Source organism: Argentina anserina, chromosome 5 (assembly GCF_933775445.1).
Source record: "Argentina anserina chromosome 5, drPotAnse1.1, whole genome shotgun sequence".
NCBI lineage: Eukaryota > Viridiplantae > Streptophyta > Magnoliopsida > Rosales > Rosaceae > Argentina > Argentina anserina.
The window spans coordinates 3,561,800-3,588,322 of NC_065876.1; the positions used below are offsets into that span (position 1 = coordinate 3,561,800).

General features: G+C 38.8%; 4 protein-coding genes across 4 annotated transcripts; 3 read left to right on the forward strand and 1 right to left on the reverse strand.

Moving 5' to 3' along the window:
- Positions 1-875: 875 nt before the first annotated feature.
- On the reverse strand, positions 876-4,480 carry LOC126794785 (probable lysophospholipase BODYGUARD 3). Its single transcript, XM_050521564.1, has 4 exons — positions 3,721-4,480; positions 3,233-3,564; positions 2,875-3,074; positions 876-1,337 (listed from the first exon to the last, which is right to left on the reverse strand). Exons 1-4 carry the CDS (start codon positions 4,250-4,252, stop codon positions 1,007-1,009), a joined length of 1,395 nt encoding a protein of 464 aa, XP_050377521.1. The 5' UTR covers positions 4,253-4,480; the 3' UTR covers positions 876-1,006.
- Positions 4,481-12,010: 7,530 nt separating this feature from the next.
- LOC126795147 (beta-carotene isomerase D27, chloroplastic) lies at positions 12,011-19,351 on the forward strand. Its single transcript, XM_050521973.1, is given in 8 exon segments — positions 12,011-12,167; positions 12,170-12,396; positions 12,691-12,783; positions 12,981-13,042; positions 13,220-13,326; positions 18,964-18,991; positions 18,993-19,054; positions 19,138-19,351. Coding segments are annotated over 8 exon segments (786 nt in total). The 3' UTR covers positions 19,188-19,351.
- A 1,399-nt stretch (positions 19,352-20,750) lies between these two features.
- LOC126793093 (endoglucanase CX-like) lies at positions 20,751-23,284 on the forward strand. The gene is made up of 7 exons (XM_050519522.1): positions 20,751-20,987; positions 21,124-21,333; positions 21,636-21,836; positions 21,915-22,007; positions 22,097-22,258; positions 22,355-22,466; positions 22,639-23,284. The coding sequence occupies exons 1-7, from the start codon at positions 20,769-20,771 to the stop codon at positions 23,133-23,135; spliced, it is 1,494 nt and encodes a 497-aa protein (XP_050375479.1). The 5' UTR covers positions 20,751-20,768; the 3' UTR covers positions 23,136-23,284.
- A 777-nt stretch (positions 23,285-24,061) lies between these two features.
- Positions 24,062-25,723, forward strand: LOC126793932 (protein CANDIDATE G-PROTEIN COUPLED RECEPTOR 7). Its single transcript, XM_050520566.1, has one exon. The coding sequence runs from the start codon at positions 24,180-24,182 to the stop codon at positions 25,488-25,490; it is 1,311 nt and encodes a 436-aa protein (XP_050376523.1). The 5' UTR covers positions 24,062-24,179; the 3' UTR covers positions 25,491-25,723.
- The last annotated feature ends 800 nt before the right edge of the window (positions 25,724-26,523 follow it).

A 26,523-nucleotide genomic window follows, 5' to 3' on the forward strand; every position in this document is an offset into this window, starting at 1 on the left:
TTCAATATTTAGGTATATTATTCAAGATCATCTCTACAAAATTTCATCTAATTCGGGGTATACTAAAATTGGAACTTCACTATGTAATTTCAGAGTGAAGCTTCACTTTGGATAGGAACTGTATATATATATATATATATAGCAAGAATCGAGAGTATGTATGTAGTGCACCAAAAAAGTGCAGACCTGGACTCTTTCACCGGAATCTAACCACCCCCGACTACGTTTCTCTTTCCAAACAAAGCCCAGGCCAGGATTTACAGTCGACATTGATCGAACATGACTTTTCCAGTGAGGTTGTTCCTCAGACCTTCAACGTCAACCTCTTTGGCCCTCATTTTTTTCGTGACGTCGTTAGGATGGTCCTGAGATTCGTTCGGCAAGAGAAAATCGTCGGGCGTGGTTGGATTCCAGTGAAAACGCCAATGTCCGCACTTTTGGTGCACTACAAACATCTACTATGGATCCGGCCTCTATATATATATGTACATATATAGGGTTTAGGTCAATTCGATCAGATCGAAACTATATTTTCACTGGTTAAGAGCCTAAGAATTGAAAGCAACAATTTCGATCAGGCATGTAAAGGGCGGATAGCTGGAGAACTGTACGTAACACAGATTGGGAATGTGCCAAATGTAATGTTTCATCTTTTTCAACTACTTGACGTTTTATTAGGATCCCAAAGAAAAGAACACTTGACATTTTTATGACTTAGGTCTTAAACTTTAGGGTATATTGTCACCCAACAATACACTACTGTATATGGTAGCCATTTTCACATGGCCAACGCCTCTAGCTAGCTAGCTGTGTGTCCACTGAGACTTCATTGAAGTACGTCGGAGAGGGAGGACTTTAGTCTCCCAGGTCTTTATCAGTTTCTCACTGCTTTTATCCCTAGCTTCTCTATTATCTTGGAAAAAACAAGTATGACATACATACAAACATAGTGCCTCATGATCGGAAATATATCATAGAAGATATCTCATAACAATTCTGATTTTTCTTAACCAGTTCGTGAGGAATTGTTCCAAATCGCCTCCAGCTCTCTAGTGAAAGCCTTTTGTCTCCCAACGACAATCGTGATGTGATCTTTCTGTTCAATCACCTTAACGCGAGCTCGAGGAACCCTACATTGCACATTGTAGCTGCATTCAGCTGGGATCAGCTCATCATCCATGCCATGGAACACATTAACATCACAATTTAGATGGTCTCGCACAGTGTCTAAGTAGGCGTCCATCTTCCCCGCACTGCCGCATATTACGTTGTGCAGAGTGTGCCACGCTGCGTTGTGCGTGTGGCAGAAGAACCCTTCAAGCAGAAAAGTTCTCATCCTGTAAAAGAATTAAGTAAACATTCAGCAATTAGTTCATCTCTCTACATCTCTCCCACACTCACTCTCTCTTTCATAATGAACTTCGCAGCAACCCTGGCAGCATCATAAATGATGGGAAGAAATTTAAACTCAAACATGAAGTGATGTCTCCATCTTTATGTTTTGATCTCTATTTCTTATTTACTTTGAGTCATGTTCCTAAAGCAGCGGGGAATAAATACAATAAATTGACAGATACACTTTTAAATGGTCCTATTTTCTTAGATTTCAACTCAATTGTATAGGTCACTCTAATGAGAAAGAAAAATACGAAATTAATTCGATGTTGTGGCCAAATCTAACTTAGCTATCAACAAGTTACACTTAAGGTCAGTATTTAAGTTACATGTGAAATTTTATCACATGCATGCATGGTACGTGTAATACGTTCAAAGTGTGTAAGAGATGTCCTCTTACAAGTTGTTAAATCCGAATTCACCAATAACTAAGTTAAGTATAGTTATTGTCTTAAATGTTGTTCGGAAAGTGCAATCGAAGAGTTGGGTATGGAACCAAACCCTAATTAAGTTGAAGTGTTAAACCAAAAAGAGGGAAACATTATTAAAGCTGTGGTAGCACAAGTGCACAACCAATTCTATGACCCAGGCCATTCACCGGTCCATGCAGGGCCGGCCCTGGAGCAAGTCCTAGATGCGGCCACCTAGAGCCCCCAATTTAGGTAGGCCCGAAAAAAACTGTGTATATTTTTTAGTTAAAAATAATATTATATATATATATATAAGATTAAAGTGAAGGGTAGAGTTTTAAATTTTCTAAATTTTCTTTTGAAGATGTGACTCTACTAGTTCTAGTTAATTCTTTTCAATTGAATACAGTCATACTTTTAAATTTTTTATTTCGTCAGCTATATTTATAATTATTTTTATCTTATTGTAATTGTTCGTCATTTGCTCATTCATGAAAGATCAATTTTTTTTTAGTTTCCAGCATATTTGGAAATTGGACAATAGAGAAAGAACAATTTCAATTCAACTATTCAGCTTAATTTATCCTCTAAAGGTCGTGTTAGGGGGGGCTCATTTGTAATTGTTTTCTTTTTTGTTAAAAAATTATTAAATTCAACTTGTGGGTAAGTCTTGTCTGCAAATTTCAATTCGCAAATTCTTTTTAATTCGCAAACTATCTTGCGTTCATAGAAAAAAAACATTTGTAACTACATTAAAAAGTAAATATCCCTATCTTTTCACTCCGCCTGTAGCCCTGAAAATCTCAGGGCCGGCCCTGGGTCCATGCAACTACAAGCGGTACTTACAGTGTTAATTTTCCTAGATTACAGATGGGGCTGAGTTCCCCAATCAATGTGACAAAAGGGTCCATATGAACCGTTTGGAAAGTTTGAAAATTAAATGGCAGATAAGAAGAAAATGATTTCATGCCCAAAATAGGTTATCGTTGGTGTGACAAAATATATTCCATAAGGTGGTGAGGTCGCTTAAGTAGTACCAAAATAATTAGAAATTAATCAATGACTATACCTGTTTCTGGTCACAAGTTTGGCAACAAACTCCACGAAACGGTGGTTCTTGCAAATGAGAAGGCACACCGTCCGTGAGATGTGCTCGTACCAACACGCAATGGACGCGCCGAATGCAATTACCGGCCAAACACGTCTCGGTGCCACCATCCTCATCACATGTTGTGTTGCTTGTGCCCCTTTTGGTACAGGGAAGTATGGCTAATTAACAAGCACGAAATCAATTATAAAGTTAATACCGTAAATAATTAGTTCAACCGTTCAAAATGATTTTTTGTAATCTTTCCTTGCATAAAGATTACAACAGTCTAATAACGTAATTTGTCAGACTATATTAACGAGAGAATAATACGACGTACCGGGGCGAGTAAGGTGAGGGATTTAATGGAGTTGGGATGCTTAACGGCAAGGGCGAGAGCCAAAATGCAGCCTAACGAATGAGCGACAATGTGGAAGGATTTAACTTTGTGAGGTTCAAGCACGGACTGCTCAATCATATCCAAGTGTTCTCTGAGGGTGTACATGGAGTCGGCTGGCTTTGGACTTCTTCCAAACCCCAAAAGATCAATAGCAAAAAACCTAAAATTTGATTTTGCTGCCCTCGACAAGTTTGGGAACACCGTCTCCGTCCAGAATGCCGACGACGAAATGAACCCATGAATGAATAGCACATCTTCTCGTGCATCATGATCTGACATTATAGTAAATATATATCCAAGTCATAAAAACCTTTTTTTATTTAGTTGCGACTTGCGAGATTAGGACATGAATACTGTGAACAAAACCTTATAAATGACTGTGAAAGTAATAACAGTGTTATTAAGTGAGAATAACAATGCTCGTTTACCTCTGGGTCCTTCAGCTCTAACGTACAGGGTTTCTTTGCAAGAAGAGGTCCAAGAAGTACAAAATTTACAGTCACAATCCGACCACCTGGGGATAGGGTGACATATTTGGCCTCCAATCTTTCCCTGAAGCATTTCGACGATGGTGGAGTTGGCGGTGAACGTGGATCGAACGGCCGAACCTCTCTTGGTTTCCCTCGTAGTCATCTTGGAGACCTCGGATAAGAGAGAAGGGCGCGTGTAGAGTGTGTCTGAGATCTCCTCAAGCTGTAGCTTCGTCGAGCTAAGGCAGACGATTTTCGACTCGCCTTGCTCAGAGACCAAGATCTTGCCGCAGTTCGTAATGACCTCTTTGGAAGATGAACAGTAGCAAGGCTTCCATTCGGCTTCAAAGAAAAGGTCCGCAAGTTTGTAGAGAAAACACAGGACGAAATCGACGAGGTCCAGAAAGGAGAAAACAAAGAAACTCACAGCCTCGTTAATCAATCTTCCTGTCAATGTTAGAACCGATCTGGTTTTTCCCATTGCATCCATTCAGGACCTAAAGCACACACCAACCCTCAACCTAGAAGCTCTAGACGACGAGATAAAGAGAGAGAGGGTCGGGTCACCACAATATCATATACAATGGAGCTCTGGTTTAGTGTGTGTTCAGCTGCCTCTTCACTCATGCTATCTTAATAGAGAAACAGGCCAATAATAGAAAGCTAGAGGAGAAAACTAGGATGTGATGTGGGTCATGGACTCATGGTTAAGCTAAGCTAGGTTTTTAGCATATATATGAGCTTCCAAATGGGCGACGGAAGCAAATTAACCCTATGGGCACAAACTGGTTCAATCTTCTTCCCCCTCAGCTCTCTCCTAAAAAAATAAGCATGTTACGTTTGAATGGAAGCGTGTGGGACTCTAAGCGTGTGGGAGTGTCGAAGATCTCTAAAAGAGAGAGAGAGAGAGAGAGAGAGAGAGAGAGAGAGAGTTGACAGTGCAAGTTACCAACAGAGATATATAGAGAGGTGAGTTAAATGTATATTGATTGTTCATTGACAAGGTTTGTTGGCCAAGAGGAAAGGGTAGGTGGTAGTTGAACTCCCCTTGTATGGAATTGGAAACCAAAATCCGTAGCAAATTATAAGTATTGTATCACCTCTCCAGTCACAATTATTTTGTTGTTGTTATACAGTGAATTTGTTTAAAGCTCTCGACCAAATTGTCTTTCTTTCTTATAAGAAAAAAAATACCATATTGTTTCTTCTATCCTTCCACAATATGGATGCCTTTTCTTCCGAAATGAGGAGTCATGGGTGCATATTTTTCTCATCCACTAATTTACAACTCACCCTTAGTAGCTCAAAGTTGCCAAAGTAGCTCATTAATTAATGTGGTAAGAGTCTCTGCTAATTAAATTCTGATGGAAATGAAGATCGGTGCTCCCAAACCTCTAATAGTTATTGCATGCTATTCCTTGTCAACATGACTCCTATCACTGTGGCGGTGTGGCCTGTGGGAGAGACAACCCTCGTCCCACCGACCGAATATCCAAAAAAAAAAAAGGTCTGAGTTCCGGAATATTTTTTATATCTTGCCGTTGCGGAATAAGAAATTAACTAATTAAGAAATTTCTGCATGCTCGTGCAACACGCTAAGATCGATCGGTGGAAACAATGTTAGTGTGTGTCCCTTACTGAGCTACGTGCATTGGCTAGTACGTAGCAGCAGTGCAGCACAGTTGTGAGCATCGGCTGCAATGTATCAATTTGTCCGAAGAATCCTACACATTCGTGCATTGTTAATGAGGAACATTACATGTGCGTGTTTGTGGATATATCATATATGCATATATAACTGACGTATAGAGGGTGCTTAACATTGTAATTATGGCTACTTTGTCCAATTTCATTGCAGTCATCGAGTCCTTATATGAGGCAATTGGGGAAAGATAGTTAAGTAATCAGCCAAGTCTTCCAATATAAAAACAATGCTAGTTCAGTAATTATTTAGAATATATAATGCATGCATGCAAATTAATTTTTTGATTACTAAGAGCAACTCTAACTTCTTTACGATTTTGTATCATAGCTAGGGAAGCAAATTAAAGTTAAAGCCTTCCATAATGTATCATCTTCAACTGCATATTGCTGTTAATCTAAAGTACCAAAACATCTTTCTAAACAATCCCGGCCCCAATTAAGATGAGAATAGCTTTAGAGAATCAGTTGGGAGTAAAATTAAGGGATTCATTTTCCTTAACATAAAGAAGAATAAAAATATAAGGAACATTTCCATGTCGGAAATGCTCTATTAACTGATTATTGTATGGGACGCATATATATATATATATATATATATATATCATTAATGCATGTGAGATCGATTGAAGGTTATTTTGTTATTGGATATATAGCATATGGTTTGAGGCTGATTGTTAACCGTGCATGCGGTGATAATCAATTAGCAACAATGACACTTGACAAGTGAGTCAAGTAGCCAGTGATATCAATTTCACTAACCTGGGTTTGTTATTCGATTTGAAAACAAATTTATGTTTTTGATGAATAATTATGAGGAATGCATGCCAAATCATACCAAAACCAGAACTGTTTTTCTTCTAAACTTCTTTTTCCATAATATTGTGCTCTTAAGAGACAATGAAATCTTGCACCTCACATGCTAAAAGGAGACAATGTGATATGATCGATCATTTCTTATCTTTCCTCATCGTGTTGGACGTACAAGGTGGCATGCATGGATTGATATTATTCATTTTGCTTCTTGCATTGTCAAGATGTTATTCTCATTTGATGGATCCGATCATTCCGACAGCAAAAGTATGTTACATGCATTTTGCATACATTTTTATATATTGACTTGGACACAATTAATGCAAGCGAACATATCGTTATCAAGTAAATAAAGTATTTAGACCTTAATTATCGTACCATGGAGATCCTAGATTTAATCTAAGTAATTGTGTTTAGGACAACATACTAAAAGCACACAAGAAAATAAAAAAAAATAAAAAATAGATAAAGAATTCCAAACTAACAAGGCACCAAATCTTGTCAATGCTCGGCTTAGTTTACACTAACCCTAATCACAAGCACCAACATGTAGCTTAAAATGAATATGCACAAATGAGATGTAGATATTTTTGTGAGATTGATTGATTTAGTCATTCTTAAATTAAATACAAACTAAATATAAATAAAAAACAAACTAATTACCAATTAAATATGTAATTCAAACAAGTGGGGAGCATGTGAGTTTTGAGTGATTTACACTAACTCTTTTCTTGCAAAATATTGACATTACATTCACAAATGCATGTATTTTCTAATGTGTCAAGTCTCATATCTAATACCGATTAAGATTACTAGACCAATTATCCTTACGGTGCATTGATTATGCTGGTGAAGGCCACAACCAACTCTTTAATATGGGCATTACGGCCGCTAAGGCATCAACATCCATTTGTGACTGTAAATATGGATTAATTACATAATATTGACATAAGAATTAACATATTTATAATGTTTAAGACATGTTTACACGTATAAAAATGCGAGTAATCATATATTTGCTACAGTTTTACGTCCATAGTGTTAATTTGGGAGTGGTACTCTTTGATTTATGTCAAGCTCAATATACTCAAGAAATACACTACCACTTTCGATCAACATTTGTTGAAACATCCAGTGTTTAGCTAAAGCAAACAGCGAATATTAGGTATGTGCTAATTGACAATATTTTACGTGATAGATCGATCAAAACTCTACTAAGAAGGGCGGAAGAATGTGATTACTAATTAATAAAGATTATGCACAGATCTAGACGACATCAGTGTCTTGCTTGTCATATTCCTACTAGAATGAGTAAACCAGAATCATCTTCAGAGGATCTTCAAGACCAATTCCAAGTAGACTGATGTCTTGTTGTATATATACATTTAGATGAAGAACATATACATACAAGGAACACAAAAATAATTTAAGAAGAAAATGAATACCTTATCAGGAACACTTTAGCATATCTTCAAATTCAAAACTTTTATTTTCTTTAACCTTTCTTCAACTATCAATTAGGAGATATAGGCGAGAAGTACCATGCATATTGCCCTCGTCTTGCATCCCTCATTATTTTGCGGTAACAATTAGACTCGTTGAAAAAGATATATATGAAAATTCTTCAAGAGATTCTTCAAAATAAAACTACATACATATAAGAGAATTAATGGCACGTTTATTAACTTGGAATAAAACTCATCAAGAATGAAATTCATTAGGAATTATGAGACATAAAATAGATTTGGATGTGGAGATTTCAATTTCTATTGAACTGTTTACTTTCAACATGGAATTAGAATATAAACAATTCTAATTACGATTGATATTTTTTACTTACCATCAAAATCAGAATTAAAATTAATTTAATTACTGAAATACGCATATATATCTATGAAGTTGCTTATTTCTTCTATCAATCAATAGTGCTACTGTGTTACACCAATTTTTACCATCAGAACGACATATAAATGTCACTACACTAATTTTTTTTCCTTTAACACACAATAAGAAAAATCTAATTCCAATTAAATTTCACTTAATCATACATTATGTAAATAAAAGAAAAAAAATTAGAGAATATTATTAGAAAAAGAGACGAACTGACCTTAAGTATTGCCGTAGAATATATTTGGTTGTTTATTTGTGGGTTTTAACAATACTGTATATATTCTCAATTTGGATTTGACAATTTGGAAATATTCTCAAATAAATTAGGGTAGTTTAGGTAATAAAAGTTGATACCGGAAATAATGGAGAAATTGATTATGATACCCACCTCCCCCCTTAGGTATCAAGTTAGGGGTTTTGAGAGGAATCAAATACTGATGAGGAGGTGAGACTCACATTCTATCCAATTCTCCAATGTATTAGTAAACGACGAAATTCTCTTATCCTATAATCAATTCCTCTATTTTCAATTTCATTCCATGTTAGTAAACGTGCCATAAGAACTATCATTTTGTATTATGAATGAAATAGTTATGTAATGAGCATATAGGCAAAAATGTCAATTTGCACCATAAATTTGGCCATAATTGTCAGTTTGCACTCCGAACTTGCATTTGAGTCAATTTACCTCCTAAACTTGGTAAAAAACTTACCGATTTGCACTCTATCTGTTAAATTTAATGTTTTTCATCCAATTTTAAGTCACATATCATGCATTTGAGAGGTAGTATTATCATTATATATTTATTCATATTTAATAATGAAATAAATTAATAAAATTACGTAAGAGGAACACTTGCTATTATGTTTTTTTTAATATGTTATTGATTTATATATTTATTATTTTACGTGATATGATATGTTAAAAAATATTTAAAAAAAATACATAGAAAATTAAAAATAAATGTGTACATATAAAATATATATATATATACACACAACACACTATATTTGAATGGGTGAGTATGTTGGATATATAATTCGAAATAGGATGAAGTATATAAAAAAAAGATGTAAATTAATAAATTAATTAAAAATAATCATTCTTTTAAAGAATATTTTTATTTATTAAAAAAATAGAAAATGACAACATTACCCCTCATGTGTATGACATGTGACGTAAAATTAGATATGAACAGTTGAATTTAACGGATGAGATGCAAATCGACAATTTTACCAAGTTTAGGAGGTAAATTGACTAAAATGCAAGTTCGGGTGCAAATTGACAATTTCAACCAAATTTAGAGTGTATTTTGACAATTTTGCCGAGCATATTTATATGTGTGTGTGTATTCATATCAGTAACATAAAATGAGGATAAATTTAAGGAAATGAAAATTGATTATTAGTCACATCTACGTTTATGGAGATAATTTTCTTTTTCAACCAAAATAGTAAAAAAGTGAAATCAAGAAAAATAAAAATATTAATTATAAAAATAAGACTTATAAAGAATGTTGGAATATTCAATTTGAGTGTAGATTTAGAAAACAAATGGACGTGAGTTTAGTTTAAAAGAGTGCCTCTAATATTTGGTTTATTCCATATTTTCTCATATTTTTATAGGTCGTCAATAAAATTCTCATGTATCCTCCAACTCTTCGTCCTAACCATATTGTGAAATGATTGATAAGTTTAAGATAACCAGAAAATGCAGTTGCTGTTAGTGCTAACTGCCAAGGCCAACAGATTCCTTTACTCTTTCTATTTGGCAACAACAGATTTCTCTACTTACATGTGGACATTTTTGGTGGGACTTGCTTATTGGTATACATGATTGATAATTGACAACAACTTCCAATGAGACCAGTTGATCAGTTTGAGCTCTTTAAGAAAAATTGAATAGGAAGAATCGGAAGAAAGAAATGAGCAATGACCAGTAAGTTCAGAACAAGTTTAACGTTGCAGAAAAATAGAAGATTTGAAGTGGAAGAAGAAGCTATATGTGTCTGTGTGTGTGTGTAGCCTCATTTTAAAATTGATTTTCAGAGCTAGCTAGTGCAGATTATAACAAAGGTCAACTCTAGCAATTTACAGTTTCCTGACAAAGAGGAGTCAACCCTCTGTTTCTCGGACTTTCTCCAGCCTTTGGACATCAGTTTCTTGGGAAATGGCTTTACCATTAATCACAGAGAGAGTCCAAGACAATAATTGGTGTAGCAGCTTCTCTTCTGTGTAACATCATGAATCTTTGCAAGAAAGAATAGATCACCAAATCATCACAATAATATCGTTCTGGTTGCCAACGGCCATCAAACCCATAAATGAAAATTGCATTATTAAATTAGTTCTAATAAGACAGGCTATGGTGGTGTTTATAGAGACTGCATAGGTTCGTTTTTAGGTGATTTTTCTCTACTCTTGATATCCCTAACTCAGTTGTTGTAGAAGTCATGACGGTCATTAAGGCTATTGAACTAACTTGAATTAGAGACTGAAAGTTCGTATGGTTAGAAGTTGACTATTCTCTTATTATTCTTTATCTACAGTTTCTTCATCTAGTTCTTTAGAGTCTTCTAGTGAAATGGTCTAATTGCTTGTATCGTATCTCTCAAATGCATTTTAGATTAAGTCATATTTTTCGTGAGGGCAATCAAGATGCTGATGCTATTGCTAATTTCAGTGTTTTTTTTCAAATAATTTTACTCAGTGAGATTCAATTTTAGATTGTATGGTGAGTCACTGTAATAAAGATTGATTTTATTTTTCTAATTTTTCGTTTTCGTTAGTTGTTTTTTAATTGGTTGAGAGATAATTGTGTTTGTCTTTATTCATTACTCTTTATAACATTTTTCTTTTCAATAAATTTTCATAGAAAGACGTTGTTTTAGTCCTCTCTACGCTTACAAAAAAAAATCCAACCCCATTTCTTTTGCTTTTTGCAGCAAAATATTCCAATATTTTTTTTCTGAGGATAATATTCCAATGTCTTAAGTCAATGTCTGTTAATCGTATTGAAAGCTAGCTTTGATGTATATACTCACTCAAAATGAAAGCACATGTATACAGTTGGGTGCCAGCAGATGCCAACTCCGGTCAGTCTGGTGCAGTTCTGCCAAGATTTTGGTTTCTCAATAATGCAAGTATGCAACCAATTCCTTATATAAATTGTTCAGTATGGAAAAGTCTCCATGAGCACAACCATGGGTTGGGCCTGAGAAAAAGACCCACTCGTTGTGGTATAAGTTTGAATGTTTGATATCCAATAGAAGAAAAGTTTGCACTTCAACTCAGCCCAATCCAATAACTCCACAACTGAAGCGTGGCCTTTGAATCAGCCTCAAATCAACCCAAGAACCCCATCTGCTGGCTGCTGTTACATCAGTAATCAGTTTGTGCGACCCCACTCAGATGGGACCAGACACTAGAGTTCTCAAGCTACATGTCTTCACTGCAATCTCAAGAAATCAAATGGATAATAGTGATCTGAGATTCTTTCTATTTTTCCCAAATACAGAGCAACCAATAATTAGAAATGGATAGAGCCACCATAATGTCTTCCCTAAAGGCTATGTGTGGCCACCAATTTACCAAGCAAACAAACCAAGCTCAACCATGAACCAACCACACGCCTCTTTTAGGTTTTAGCCCTTCATGGAAAGACCTGTGCTTTTCTTTCTGGATCAGCCAGAAATTAGGTAAAATGTTACAGAAGTTAAATACTACGAACAAAATGTACTCCTACTAAGCTCTGTCTCATGCACTTTGTGCTTTTGCATTGATTTCTCTGAGGTCTTCATATAGTTCTATGTCTTTTCTTTGAACCACAATTGCATTAATTTCAATGGTAGTTTTAAACTTCCAACCGGTCCAGCTTACCACCCCTAAACAACTCTCATATTGTAAAACCAGCACCATTGGTTACAGTTCTAGTGTTCGATGTGGGATTGCAGAGCCATCAGGAGTTCCATCTCCAATGGGGCAAAAGACTAAATACAACGATGGTTTTTTGAGAAAGCATTCATGACACTCTTTGCACGGAAAATGAAGAAGTTTGCAGCTCCAGTGAAATCCAAGAATGAGATTGAGGAAAAGAAATGGTGGGAATACGACTATGAGAGTTTTGTGGATGTTTCCAAGAGAGTTATGCAGGGCAGGTCTCGCGTACGGCAGCAAGAAGTGGTTAGGGAGGTCTTGTTATCTATGCTACCTCCAGGTGCGCCTGCTCAGGTGGATTATAGACCATTCTCACTTCTCTAATGTTGGATTTGTTTGCCTGATCGATTCGAACATGTTATTGATTTAGTTCATGTCTGATACTTAGTCTTCAGGATATCGATGATTGTCTCTATTTATGCAAAAAGAGATTACTTTTGGTACAAGAAAAATTATCTCGATGTAGAATTTTAATATTTTATTAAGACTCTATTATTGATTTAGTTAATGTCTGAGGTCTATGTTTGAATGTAGATCAATCTCATTTTTGGTTCAAGAAAGGGTTGTTTAAACTTGTTTCCTTTGCAGTTTAGGAAATTATTTCCACCAACAAAGTGGGCTGCAGAGTTCAATGCTGCATTAACAGTGCCGTTCTTCCACTGGTTAGTTGGGCCTTCTGAGGTAACTAAACAAGCCATTCCTGTTAGCCAGTCTTCTATCATGTGTCTGCATTAAGTAGAGTTTTTCGAAAACATGGAAATACAGTTCTTTCGCCAAGAGCTTTCAGCTGTAGCAGATACCATTGGTTTTTGCTGCTGTACCATTTTGCTGTTTCATTTTGGAGTGACTTGACGCACTAATTAATTAAAATTCAGTAGGTTATAGAAGTTGAGGTGGAAGGAGTGAAGCAAAGAAGTGGAGTTCGTATAAAGAAGTGCAGGTAGAATCTTTATGTCATCATGTACAAATGTACTAAGTTATTTCGTCAGGTGCATACATTTCTTATAGAAGTACTGCAATAAGCATAAAGACTAAATCTTATTCAAAAGTATGAGTCAGTGTTTATCTTTTGCAGCTACTAATTTCTTTAAATTTGGGATTCTCCTCTCTCCTCTAGGTACATGGAGAATAGTGGCTGTGTTGGAATGTGTGTGAATATGTGCAAGTTTCCTACTCAAGATTTCTTCACCAATGAATTTGGGCTTCCATTAACCATGATTCCAAGTAGGCTTCAATCTCGTTGTTTGAATGTTTGATCATGAACTAAATCTGCATATAAAACTAAATTACTATATGAATTTGATAAAGAACATTTTGTAAGCGTAAATCACGAGCAGTGGCATGAATCACGGGTAGTGGAGCAACAACGGGTAGTGGAAAACAATGGGTAGTGGAGAACACTTTATAGGTGTATATATAGATGATTGTTGTATGATATTAACAAGTGTAATATACAAGTTTAAGTTGGTATCAGAGCATGTGCTCTGTTTTTCTGGGTTAGTTTTCTTTGCAGTCGTTTGGTGTGTGAGCTCGTCAGCCGAGCTTGCTGTCCCCCTCACGAAACACAGGCTGCACAGCCGTCGACGACATCAACAAGCTGGTAGCCTCTCTGTTCGACGACGTCAGCAAAGCCACGCAGGAGCCCACCCGACTCGGAACCGCTCCAAGCAACACCGGAGCTCACCCGACTCGGCACCACTCCAAGCTCCGACGTGCTCTCCTACTCGCTGATCAGCTCAGCTCAGCCCGCCGACGTGCTTTCGAGGGACTGCTTCCCTTGTTCTGCCGGTGCCGGCAACATCTCATTCCGTCGCTGACCAGCCTTCCACCACCACAGCCGATGCCGCTGTCTTCTTCCACTGGTCATCGATCTCCTGCCGCCTCATAGCCGTCGCACGCTCGACCCCGGCGCCGTTCTCTCATGTCGACCCCACCGCTGCTCTCTCAGGACGACCCCACCGCCGCTCTCTCAGGACGACCCCGCCGCCGCCCTCCGACGATCCGACGCGATTTGGAGTTCCCGTACCACGATCCGACGCGCGCCCCCTAATCCGGATCTGGATCCGACCCGTTCGGTACGGCCCATCTTCAACCCGCCCGGTCCGGCCCAATTCCTCCCGGTCCAGTTTCAATCCGGATTCGACCCGACCCGGCCCATAATTAATAACTCTTTATTGTCGGTGTAGGTGTACCGACAGTGAACGTGCACCTAAGACAAGTTCTTATCCGTTTTTTAGTGTTTCCGCTGTATCATTCTTGATTTTATTTTTTCAATTTCCATTTCAATGGGTTCTGGAGACGAATCTGATGTTTCGAAATTTGAAGTATCTGTCAAGAGTTCTGAAAGTGGGTCATTTGGGGGTACTAAACTCAATGGAACCAATTTCCGTAAATGGAAGCGACTTATGGCGGCTCATCTTCAAGGCATGCACAAGATGAGGCATGTAACCAGAGCTACTCAGGCTCCTAGAAAAGATGATATTATTGTCTACACTAAGTGGGACGATGATGATGGCCTTGTGATGTCCGTCTTGTGGAAAGCTATGAATGACGAGATAATTGATCTGGTGGAGGCATGTGACACTGCGCAGGCAATATGGCTGACACTTGAAGGCTTATATACTAATGACTCTGATTTCATACAGGTTCATGAGTTAATGTGCACCGTTTTGGCGATGTAACAAGATGGGCAACCGGTGGCCTAATATTTCACCAAACTAAGAAATATTTGGGCTGAGATTGATGTGAAACGTCCTTCCATGATCAAACATCAAGAGGATATTGTTTGGTACCAACGTGAGAAGAAGCTTGAGCGAGTTCACCATTTCTTGAAAGGTCTTGATACTAAACATAACAGTGCGAAAGGGGAATTGCTCCGCCAGACCGAACCTCCTAGCTTAATTACAGCTTTCATATATATATCCGTAAGGATGAATCTTACCAGAAAAGCCTTCATCAGACACAAGTTGAAGTTTCCAGCCTTACTATTCGTGCTAAATCTTCAGCACCACCCTTCAGCAGGCCACTTCATCTCCACTAAATCACCGATGACCACCATCAGGCTTCAGGAATCAGCCCCGCTCTCCTTGTTCTTATTGTCATGATACTAACCATGCTCGCGTGACCTGTTGGAAGCTGTATCCACATCTTCGGCCTAAGAGGCCTCATTATCATCCCAAGGCGAAAGCAGCTATTCAATTAGTCCAGGAACCCGATATCTATGGTGTGGTTGGACATGATCATCACACCGCAGGCGGAGCAATACCTACTGCCTCCATAGCTGGTCGTGGAAAAATTGGTATGGATTTAAATATTTCTCACTTTGTTGGTTTTGATACTTGGATTATTGATTCGGGTGCGTCTGATCATATGACTTATGACAAATCTTATTTTACCGTATTGTCTCCTCCACCAGTACCCTATGTTACTAATGCTAATGATGAGGCATTCCCCGTATTAGGAAAAGGGTCGGTTCGTATTACTCCCACAATAGAGCTTCACAATGTGCTATATGTACCTGCTTTATCTCATCATTTGATCTCTGTTCCCTAATTGAACGCTGACGCTAAGTGCTCTGTGACATTTTTTCCTATGTATGTGATTTTTCAGGATCTTCTCACCGGGGAGTTAATTGGTCGGGGGTATTTGAGGGGCCGGTTGTTTCATCTGGATCAGACATATGCGGGGGAGAAACCAGGGGCACCATCTCGGACCGCTTTAATCTCCACTTCTGACAAGCTAAGTGAAGTTTGGTTATGACATCGTCGCTTAGGGCATCCATCTTTTAGTGTTATGAAATCATCTATGCCTACTTTGTTTCTTAGTGTGGATGAGTCACTTTTACGTTGTGAGACACGTGTTTTGGGTAAGAGTCATCGATCTACTTATTCCCGTAGTACTTCCAATAAACATCTTCTTCCTTTCGAATTAATTAATTCTGATGTTTGGAGACCCTCCAAAGAATCTACTGTGTCCGGGATGCAGTATTATGTGTCATTTATTGATGATTGCACCCGTCTTTCATGGATTGTTCTCCTCAAAACCAAAAATGAAGTTTTTCCCGCTTTCCAAGCCTTCTATGCCATTGTTAAAACACAATATAATGCCACAGTTCGAGTTCTTCGTTCTGATAATTAGGGGGGGATATGTGAATCATGTTTTTCGGGAGTTTCTTAACACACATGGAATTGTTCATCAAACATCGTGTCCTTATACACCTGAGCAGAATGGAGTTTCTGAAAGGAAAAATCGTCATTTACTTGACATGGCTCGGTGTATTCTTTTTAGTGCCCATATGCCCAAATACCTTTGGGGTGATGCTGTCATCACTTCTGCACACCTCATTAATCGTCTTCCCTCTCGTGTTCTTCAGGGAAAAGTTCCATATGAGGTGCTTGCATCTCATATCTCCTTACCCTCTTTTCATAATCTTCCTGCCCGTGTTTTCGGTTGTGTTGTTTTTGTCCATCTTTCAAAACACCAGAGATCTAAGTTGGATGCTCGGGCCGTTAAATGTGTGTTTGTTGGGTATGGCGGACATCAGAAAGGGTACCGGTGCTATCATCCACCTACCAGGAAGTACTATGTCACTATGGATGTTACTTTCTTTGAGGATATGAGTTATTTTCCCTCTTTCGATACTACTCTTCAGAGGGAGAATTCATACTTCGAAGAGCTGTATCATGGAGAAGGGGAGACAAATAAGCCAGTAGATATGGTGACCGGATCAATTGAGATCACCAATATGTCCGCTATACAAGCACCGCCGAGTGATTCCGATATAGTCATTCCAGAGATTCAGGTACCAGAAGATGACAACACAACTGCCCCTCATACTACTGACCAATACTCTTCTGGTACGGAAGATCACTCATATGAGGTTAGTCATTCTATTGAGACTAATACTAGTGATGCTAATAGTAGACAATATGTCTTGCCAAATAGGTCTACTCGGGGTCAGCCAAAAAAAAAATGAACCTACCCTTCAGGCAAAAGCTAAGTATCATGTGGCAAACTTTATGTCTACCAAAAGATTGTCTAAGTCATATGAATCATTTGTGAATCAAATATCTACTGTATCAGTACCTAACAAAGTGCAGGATGCATTGAGAGATCCAAAATGGAGAAAATCAATGAAGGAAGAGATGAAAGCATTACAAAAGAACAATACTTGGGAGCTTGTATCTCCACCACATGGCAAGAAGACTGTGGGATGTCGTTGGGTGTTTACAGTGAAGCATGATCCAGATGGGTCAGTGAGTCGGTATAAAGCACGCCTACTAGCAAAAGGGTTTACCCAGACATATGACATAGACTATGATGAGACATTTGCACCTGTTGCAAAGATAAACACTATTCGGGTATTGCTCTCTTATGCTGCTAACTTAAACTGGCCACTTAGACAGTTTGATGTTAAGAATGCATTCCTTCATGAAGAACTTACAGAAGAAGTGTACATGGATCTTCCGCCGGGATATGCGGCCGCTTCTCCAAGTAACTCTGTATACAGATTGAGAAAATCTTTGTGTGGTCTTAAACAGTCACTTCGTGCCTGGTTTGGAAGATTCTCACAATTCATGAGGAGAATTGGCTACAGACAGAGTAATTCAGACCACACATTAATTCTCAGACATCAGCAAGGGAAGGTAACAACCCTAATTATATATGTTGATGATATGGTAGTTCTGGGAATGATACTGTTGAGGTGGATAGATTACAGAAACAGCTAGCCACAAAATTTGAGATGAAAGACTTAGGTACACTCAAGTACTTCTTGGGCATTGAGGTAGCCCGGGGAAGTGATGGTATTTATCTGTGTCAGAGGAAGTACATCCTTGATCTACTAACAGAGACCGGTATGCTGGATTGCACTCCCATTGATACTCCTATTGAGCAAAACCATCGATTAGCAGAACCATCGGTTAGCAGAGTATACAGATCAAGTACCGACTGAAAAAACTCGTTATCAGAGGCTAGTTGGGCGTCTGATTTATTTATCACATACCAGACCAGATGTTACATATGCAGTAAGTGTAGTGAGTCAGTTCATGCATAATCCAAGTGTGGACCACATGGATGCTGTAGTAAGGATTTTGAGGTACTTGAAGTCAGCCCCAGGAAGAGAAGTAATGTTTTCTAATCACAAAAATATCTTTGAGGTTTGTGGCTTCACAGATGCAGACTGGGCTGGAAATATTACAGATCGGAGATCCACATCAGGGTACTTTACCTTTGTTGGGGGTAATCTTGTTACATGGAAGAGTAAGAAACAAAAAGTGGTAGCTCGATCTAGTGCTGAAGCAGAGTACAGAGGTATGGCTCAGGGAGTATGTGAATTTTTATGGCTTAGAAACTTGCTACAAGATTTGGGTATTAAGCCTAAATATGCGATGCAGCTGTACTGTGATAACAAAGCAGCTATTGATATTTCACAAAATCATGTGCAACATGATCGTACAAAACATGTGGAGGTTGATCGTCACTTTATAAAGGAAAAGCTAGATGCGAAGATTATTAGTTTTCATTTTGTTCATACAGAATAGCAACTTGCTGATATGCTCACAAAAGGAATATCTAAAAAAAGTTTTTATAACTCGCTTCGCAAGTTGGCGCATACATACTTGGCAAGTTGGACATAGTTGATATGTATGCGCCAACTTGAGGGGGAGTGTGAGCGTAAATCACGGGTAGTGGAGCAACAACGGGTAGTGGAGAACAATGTGTAGTGGAGAATACTTTATAGGTGTATATATAGATGATTGTTGTATGATATTAACAAGTGTAATATACACGTTTAAGTATTTTAAAGTGGAAAAACAATACTGTTACCTAATGTGTTATCCTCTGTCTGTCCATGCTCAGATTTTGAAGATATGAGTTGTGATATGGTGCCAAGTTCCGCCACCATTTGAGGAGGATCCTGTGTCCAAACAACCCTGTTTTACTGATATATGTAAGTTCGTAGATCTTCTCTATAATATAATCTGACCAATAGACACATATTTCTGCTGACTTCTTGCTATGTGTTATCTGCAGGCTCCATTGCCAATCCCAGCTCCACTGTGTGTCCAAAGCTACAAGCTTGAAAGATACTCTCCCTGAATTCAATTACAACAAACAAAGTAGTTCAAGTACGTACATCGTGCAAGTCCACTATCCAACTGTGAACTGTGACAGCCATCTTAAAGTTCAACTTCAGTACATATATATTTTATGCATGTTGAACACGGCAATCTGTACAGTATGTTAATTAGGCATATATCATGTCTGAAGTCAAGATCAGAAGAGAACTTATATGTAAATTACAGGATTATATATTACTGTTTACAAGCCCTCATCATTCATATAGGCTTCGATTTATAGTTCATTTGTAATGGTGTACTTAAGATATTTTTTCTTTCCACAATGAAGTTTTATGTAGTCCTCTCCGCTGATAAACTTGTGATATAAGTAACAATTACCAATTTCAGAACACATACATTCATGCCCTTTTGAGTTTTGAGGCTGACAACTTCAATAAGATGGCAATGCCCTGCATTTTATCGTTGATTATGTAGAAATTGGGTACTGCAGTTTGTGATTTAAGCATATTTGTAGACTTGCAGTTGAGGCTGCTTGAATTCGGCCTGCTTTTCACCATTGGTAGTTTGGTACCTGAAAATGGGTTACAAGCTGGATGTTGGCTCTTGCAAAAGAGAAAACTGTCATTGATTTACTCGATTTTGATATATTCTGGGACATTACCCTCTAATTTAAGCAACTTGCTTAAGATGACAAACCGAAATCCCAGTTACAGTGTTCAATCCACAATCTATGTTTTTAATCTCATTATCAAATCCTTCACCAACTCTTTTGTTTCTACACTTGAACCAATGACGCCAACAAATAAGAAAAACCCATCACACCTATCCATTTCCCATCCTTTCACATGCGATTCGAAATAGCTTGCTAAAACTTCCAGGGTTTCTCCCCCTACTACAATCTGTGACTCTAGCTTAACTAGTGTACGTCTTAGTATGACTCACATGATCTGTGGAAGAACAGTTTGGAGTTGAGCCTCCTTTAACTAATAAAACCCTTCATCTGCAGCTCCACCTCTTTCCCTCTCTTGTTTATTCTTCTTCTTCTTCTTCTTCTACCTCTTTCTCATTCATTGCCTTCAATCTCTTAAGCTTGCTTTGGCGGCCATGTGATTCACTTTGCCTATCCGTGACTTCGGTGCAACAGACAAATCCCATTTGCACCTTAAATTGTGGCATCCATTGAATTCAAACACCCCAAAACCCCATTTCAACTTCACGTAAATTGTGCATTTTACAGGACTTTTGGCATGATTTAACAGTAAAATTTGGTCTGATACCATTTCAGAAAGAAAGATACCAAATCTTTGAAACATGTGAGGGATTTATGCTCTTCCTTTTGTCTCTATTTTCAGACCTTTCCATCAGTTTCGTATGTCCCAATTTATGAGGATAAAGTATGTGTTTTTGTCTCATTAAACCTTTATCTCTGATTTGGTGCAGTTGATCCCGTGACCAAGGATCAACGAATTAACCAACTTCCCCAACATCTCTTCTTTAAATTCCTGTCTCGACTTCCATAGGTTTCAAACCCAACTCTACCTCTATAGCTTGCTAAATTACTAGCATTATAGGATTTGAGTACTAATGGCTTCTGCTGCCACAATTTCCTTAGTGACACAAGTTTTATGCTTGGGTCTTTGTTTTCTTAGCTTAGGCTGTTCTGCCTTTACTGCTGAAGATTACTCAGATGCACTTGACAAGTCCATTCTCTTCTTCGAGGGCCAGAGGTCCGGGAAGCTGCCATCGAACCAGCGGCTCAGTTGGAGGGGCAATTCTGGCTTGTCCGATGGCTCCTCTTATCATGTAATAATTTTAGTTCCTTGAAGTTATATGTTTTAATTTGTCACTCTTGAAATTATTAAGTTGTCTAATCTGATATGCATGGTTGGCTCATTTCCTAATGGGCTAATGGCCATTACATGGATTATGATATTTGCAGGTGGACTTAGTAGGCGGCTACTATGATGCCGGCGACAATGTCAAATTTGGCCTGCCAATGGCCTTCACTACTACATTGTTAGCATGGAGTGTCATAGAGTTTGGTAGCTCTATGCCTAACCAGATTGACAATGCCAAGGCTGCCATACGTTGGAGCACAGATTATCTGCTAAAGGCAGCCACCACAACCCCGGGAACCTTATATGTTCAAGTAAGCGCGACAAAATGCTTCATTAGCTTTGAACAATTTGGAATCCCACATCAAAAATTGCTAAATTTGTACTCTGTCACACTGACCAATATTTCCTGAGTCCTTACTTCGCCACAGGTTATAACACTAAACACATAGATGTATGAATCTAGCAGCATGATAATTACACTTACACAGTTGATGAAGAACCTAAGGAAAACCGAGAGGAAAGGCTAGGAAATAGGCCATCTGATCAGTAACTGCATTTGTATATCAACTTGAAGAAAAGCTCTTACTGTCAGTCACATGTTTCGCCGGTGCAGGTGGCAGATCCAAACATGGACCACCACTGCTGGGAGAGGCCAGAAGATATGGATACACCGCGCAATGTTTACAAGGTGTCTACTCAAAATCCAGGGTCTGATGTAGCAGCAGAAACCGCTGCTGCTCTGGCTGCAGCTTCCGTAGTCTTCAAAAACTCTGACCCTTCTTACTCTAAAAAATTGCTTCACACGGCTATGAAAGTAAACACCCTAACAATAAAACTGAATTCAATACTTCATTCTCACTGAAGTTACTAACAATAATTGATCACCATGCAGGTTTTTGATTTTGCAGACACGTATAGAGGTTCATACAGTGACTCCCTCGGCTCCGTGGTCTGTCCTTTTTACTGCTCATATTCTGGATACCATGTAAGCAATGGGATAATTTACTTGTAATTACTTGTCATCTTAACACATTAAGGATTCTGATCATACCATGTTTGTTTCTTATATACTAGGATGAGCTTCTTTGGGGCGCGTCGTGGATCCACAGAGCCTCGGAGAATAGTTCATACTTGTCATACATCAAATCCAATGGCCATACATTGGGTGCTGATGATGATGACTACTCCTTCAGTTGGGATGACAAGCGAGCTGGAACGAAAGTCCTCCTTTCCAAGGTTCCCTTCCCTTCTCATCAACTTAGCTCTACATGGCAAATCTATGTTCTTACAGGTCAAGTAACTCCAATCGACTGAATAAAATGTGTTGTGCAGAGCTTTATAGAGACAAACACAGAAGAATTCCAGATATACAAAGCACACTCAGACAACTACATATGCTCTCTAATTCCAGGAACATCCAGTTTTCAGGCTCAGTATACCCCTGGTATGCTATATTTACAGAATGTGTGTCACTTCATCTAAAATCACGCGATTTTGGACATAAGCACACGATCGACATACCAAAATAAGGATGGCATTAGCAGAAAAACGTCAGTGTAGTTATAAGTATAAGCACAATATCAACACTAACAATACCTAACAAACATAATTTGCAGGAGGACTTCTGTACAAGGCAAGTGAGAGCAATCTCCAGTATGTTACTTCCACAACACTCCTCCTTCTTACATATGCAAAATACCTCAGTACCAACAGCGGAGCAGTCACATGTGGACCCTCAGCCGTCACAGCTGAAACTCTAATCGCGCAGGCAAAGAAGCAAGTAGACTACATTCTTGGTGACAATCCGGCAAAAATGTCATACATGGTGGGATTTGGTAAGAAATATCCACAGCATATACACCACAGGGGCTCTTCGGTGCCATCTGTACACGAGCACCCTGACCGCATTTCCTGCAACGATGGATTTCAGTACTTCCACTCCGGCTCCCCAAATCCAAACGTGCTGGTCGGAGCCATAGTTGGCGGACCTGATAACAGAGACAACTTCGCAGATGACAGGAACAACTATCAACAATCCGAGCCTGCTACTTACATCAATGCACCATTTGTTGGGGCACTTGCTTTCTTCTCTGCCAACACCAACCCAAAGTAGTTCCACTTGACAAACACTGGACAAGTAATTAAGGAGTTAGAGAGCAAAAAATGCAGCAGCAAATTAGTATATGCTGTAACCCGGATTATGTATTCCAATCATCCAATGAGCTATGGCATATAGTAAAAGTGTAGGTACAAAATGCTGGAAACTAAATGGAACTTCCAGCATGAAGAAACAACCTTTACTAATGTTGAATGGATCAGCTCGTTGTGATCTTTATCCGATCTTATTAGACAGTGGAAACCAGTTAAAATAAATTAACACATTATATTCTCCTGTTCAACATTAAAGTTTGCGATGAAATTTATAAATATAGATGACTTAGGACGAGTTTGGCTCCGAGTTTTCAACAAATTATCAGCTTAAATTATTAAATAAGCTAAGTTAAGTGTTTGATAAACAAAGTTGTAGGTGATTATAATTAAATTTCACACAATCCAATGCATAATCCATAGATTTTGGTATTTCTGATTATAGAAGTAGATTATTTTCCACTTTTTAACTTATTATCCTCATTATATCTAATTTCATGTTATTTTTAGTCAATATCTAAACTGAATACATTTCTATATCAATATTCATCAAATACTTAAACACTCACAACAGATTATTCTCACAACACAAGTGAGTCTAATCGTAAAAATCTCACATCGGGTCAAAACTCTTTAATCACTAGATGTGTGAATCCTTTTACCTTGGTGAATAACCGTGGACCGTAACCATCACCACAAAGTTATTGTATTGTACTGTTTATGAAACAAGAAAGTTAATTAACAAAATAAATACGAACAAATTAGTTGCCTAAACATCTTTGTTGCCAAAAAGCTTCTCTAATGACATCTTAATTATGTCTAAATTCGTAATTCCACAGAGAAAAAACAAACCGAGCAGTCGGTAGTTTCTACGAAACCTTCATCATCTACTTCTTCTTCTCCAAACCCAAATTTCCGTTGAAGGGTCGCCATTACTGACTCTTCTCATTCCCAATTTCCTCTTCAATAAAAAATCTGAGCCTAATTTCCTCTCAGATCCAAATCCACCATGGCCAAGCTCCTCCCCTCTTTTTTCCTCCTCACTCTCTTCGCCGCCTTCTCTCTCTCCTCCGCCGAGATCCGAACCTCCTCCGTCCGCAGCGACTGGCGACCCATCATCCCCTTCGACGAGTTCGGCTTCACCCACAAAGGCCGCCTCGAGCTCAACGTCTTCAAAATCTCCTTCTCCCAGCAACCCGGTCCGGATCCGGATCTCTCCCGGGTCGGGTTCTTCCTCTGCACCCGCGACTCATGGATCCACGTCGTCCAGGAGCTCGAGGATCGCGAGATCGGCTGCGCTCTCAAGTCCGATCTCGTCAAACGCGTCTACACCTTCGACCAGCTCAAAGACTCCGACAACTTCTCCACCGTCTTCCACGAGTCCGACGCCGATCAGTACACCCTCCTCTTCGCCAACTGCCTCCAGCCCCTCCGGGTCTCCATGGACGTCAAATCCGTCATGTACAATCTCGAAGGAAACGACCGCAGGGATTATCTCTCCGCCGGTAAAACCATTCTCCCGAGAATTTACTTCGTTTTCTCACTCGCCTATATCGTTCTCGTCGCCCTGTGGATTTCCGTGCTCTATAAAAAACGACTCACCGTTTTCCGGATTCATTTCTTCATGCTCGCCGTTCTGGTCCTCAAGACTCTCAACCTCCTCTGCGAGGCTGAGGACAAGTCGTACATCAAGCGCACCGGCTCGGCTCACGGCTGGGATGTGCTCTTCTACATCTTCAGCTTCCTTAAAGGAGTCACTCTCTTCACACTCATCGTCCTAATCGGGACCGGCTGGTCCTTCTTGAAGCCGTTCTTGGCGGATAAGGAGAAGAAGGTTCTGATGATCGTGATTCCGCTTCAGGTGGTTGCCAACATTGCGCAGGTCGTGATCGACGAGACCGGCCCCTTCGGCCACGACTGGGTGACTTGGAAGCAGGTTTTCCTGCTTGTGGATGTGGTGTGCTGCTGCGCCGTGTTGTTCCCGATTGTGTGGTCTATCAAGAACTTGCGCGAGGCTGCGAGGACCGATGGGAAGGCGGCGGTGAACTTGATGAAGCTGACGCTGTTCAGGCAGTACTACATTGTGGTTATATGCTACATTTACTTTACTAGGGTTGTGGTGTATGCGTTGGAGACTATTACTTCGTATCGGTACCTTTGGACCAGTGTGGTGGCTGCCGAGTTGGCTACGCTGGCGTTTTATGTGTTTACTGGGTACAAGTTTAAGCCGGAGGCGCACAATCCTTACTTTGTGCTTGATGATGAGGAGGAAGAGGCTGCAGCTGAGCAGCTGAAGCTTGAGGATGAGTTCGAGTTGTGATTTAGAGTAGAGAAGATGATCCGAAGTATGAGGTAGAGTTTTCGACAGTTACTGTGTTTTTTGTTGATGTTACCTTCTGTTTATGTTATAAGTTGAGCTACTAGGATATTATCACACCCTATAAATTCTTCTGTGAATTTGATATTACGTGTAAGTACTGAAAGATCATATTCGTACATTAATTTTGGAAGAAATGATGGTCCGTTGATTTTACCCAATTTGGTTCATGTGAAGCTGTCTATTTGTTTGATGTCATTGTAGTTTCATGTGGTGGTACAAGATGTATCAAAACAGCTAGATTTTAAAGCTTAATCCAAGGCTATAGATAACCTTGTTATGTTTTTCGTCAAATAAGAAATGGCCACTTTGCCAGGGTCACAAGGCTTTAGCAAAAGGAAAATGTTAACTTTGAGTGCTTGTTGTAGAATGTAGATCCTTCAATCCCACTTTTCTCTCCCGAAACATGCAACTGATAAATAACAAAACATTAGTACATTTACTGCCACCATGAAAAGTTGATCAAGGTTTCTCATGTATTTTTGTGTATCATAGGGAAAATGTCAAAATGCTCATATTCTGTTCATTTTCTTGCACTTTTGATGAGGCTAAATGTTATATGCTGAACATTGAAATATACTTTGTAACTTGACAGTCGCTCCGAATTTACTGGGTTTTGAGATGGCTATAGGACTAAAATTTCTGTATTCTTTAGGTTCCTCATTGTGATGCTAGCTAGGTGTTCTTTTGATGCAGAGAAACTCTGCGTTCTGGTCGTTGTACATTGCAAGAAGACTAGGAATGCTCTTTTTTCTTGTAATGTTCAGTTAGTCCTAAAAAATCCGCAGCCTAGAGTGGTGTAACATCATTTATCAATGTGCATAACTTTTAGATATTGTTTCATCTTGTCTTGTTTCTTAAGTCAGATCTTTGAGCAGCCTACGTTAATGCAACCTTTTCTTTCCTCTCTTTGATCTTCTTGCAAGAGTACTCATAGAATGGATTCTTATGGTAAATTCTATCATCTTCAATTGTG

Excerpts from the sequence above, each read along its gene's own strand:
- LOC126794785 (XM_050521564.1), bottom strand. The coding sequence starts at position 4,252 with ATGGATGCAATGGGAAAAACCAGATCGGTTCTAACATTGACAGGAAGA. Across the intron at positions 3,075-3,232 it reads CCCTCACCTTACTCGCCCCG|CCATACTTCCCTGTACCAAA; the intron begins GTACGTCGTATT and ends CTTGTTAATTAG. Across the intron at positions 1,338-2,874 it reads AAACTTGTGACCAGAAACAG|GATGAGAACTTTTCTGCTTG; the intron begins GTATAGTCATTG and ends ATTCTTTTACAG.
- LOC126793932 (XM_050520566.1), top strand. The coding sequence starts at position 24,180 with ATGGCCAAGCTCCTCCCCTCTTTTTTCCTCCTCACTCTCTTCGCCGCC.
- LOC126793093 (XM_050519522.1), top strand. The coding sequence starts at position 20,769 with ATGGCTTCTGCTGCCACAATTTCCTTAGTGACACAAGTTTTATGCTTG. Across the intron at positions 21,837-21,914 it reads TGCTTCACACGGCTATGAAA|GTTTTTGATTTTGCAGACAC; the intron begins GTAAACACCCTA and ends ATCACCATGCAG. Across the intron at positions 22,467-22,638 it reads TCAGGCTCAGTATACCCCTG|GAGGACTTCTGTACAAGGCA; the intron begins GTATGCTATATT and ends CATAATTTGCAG.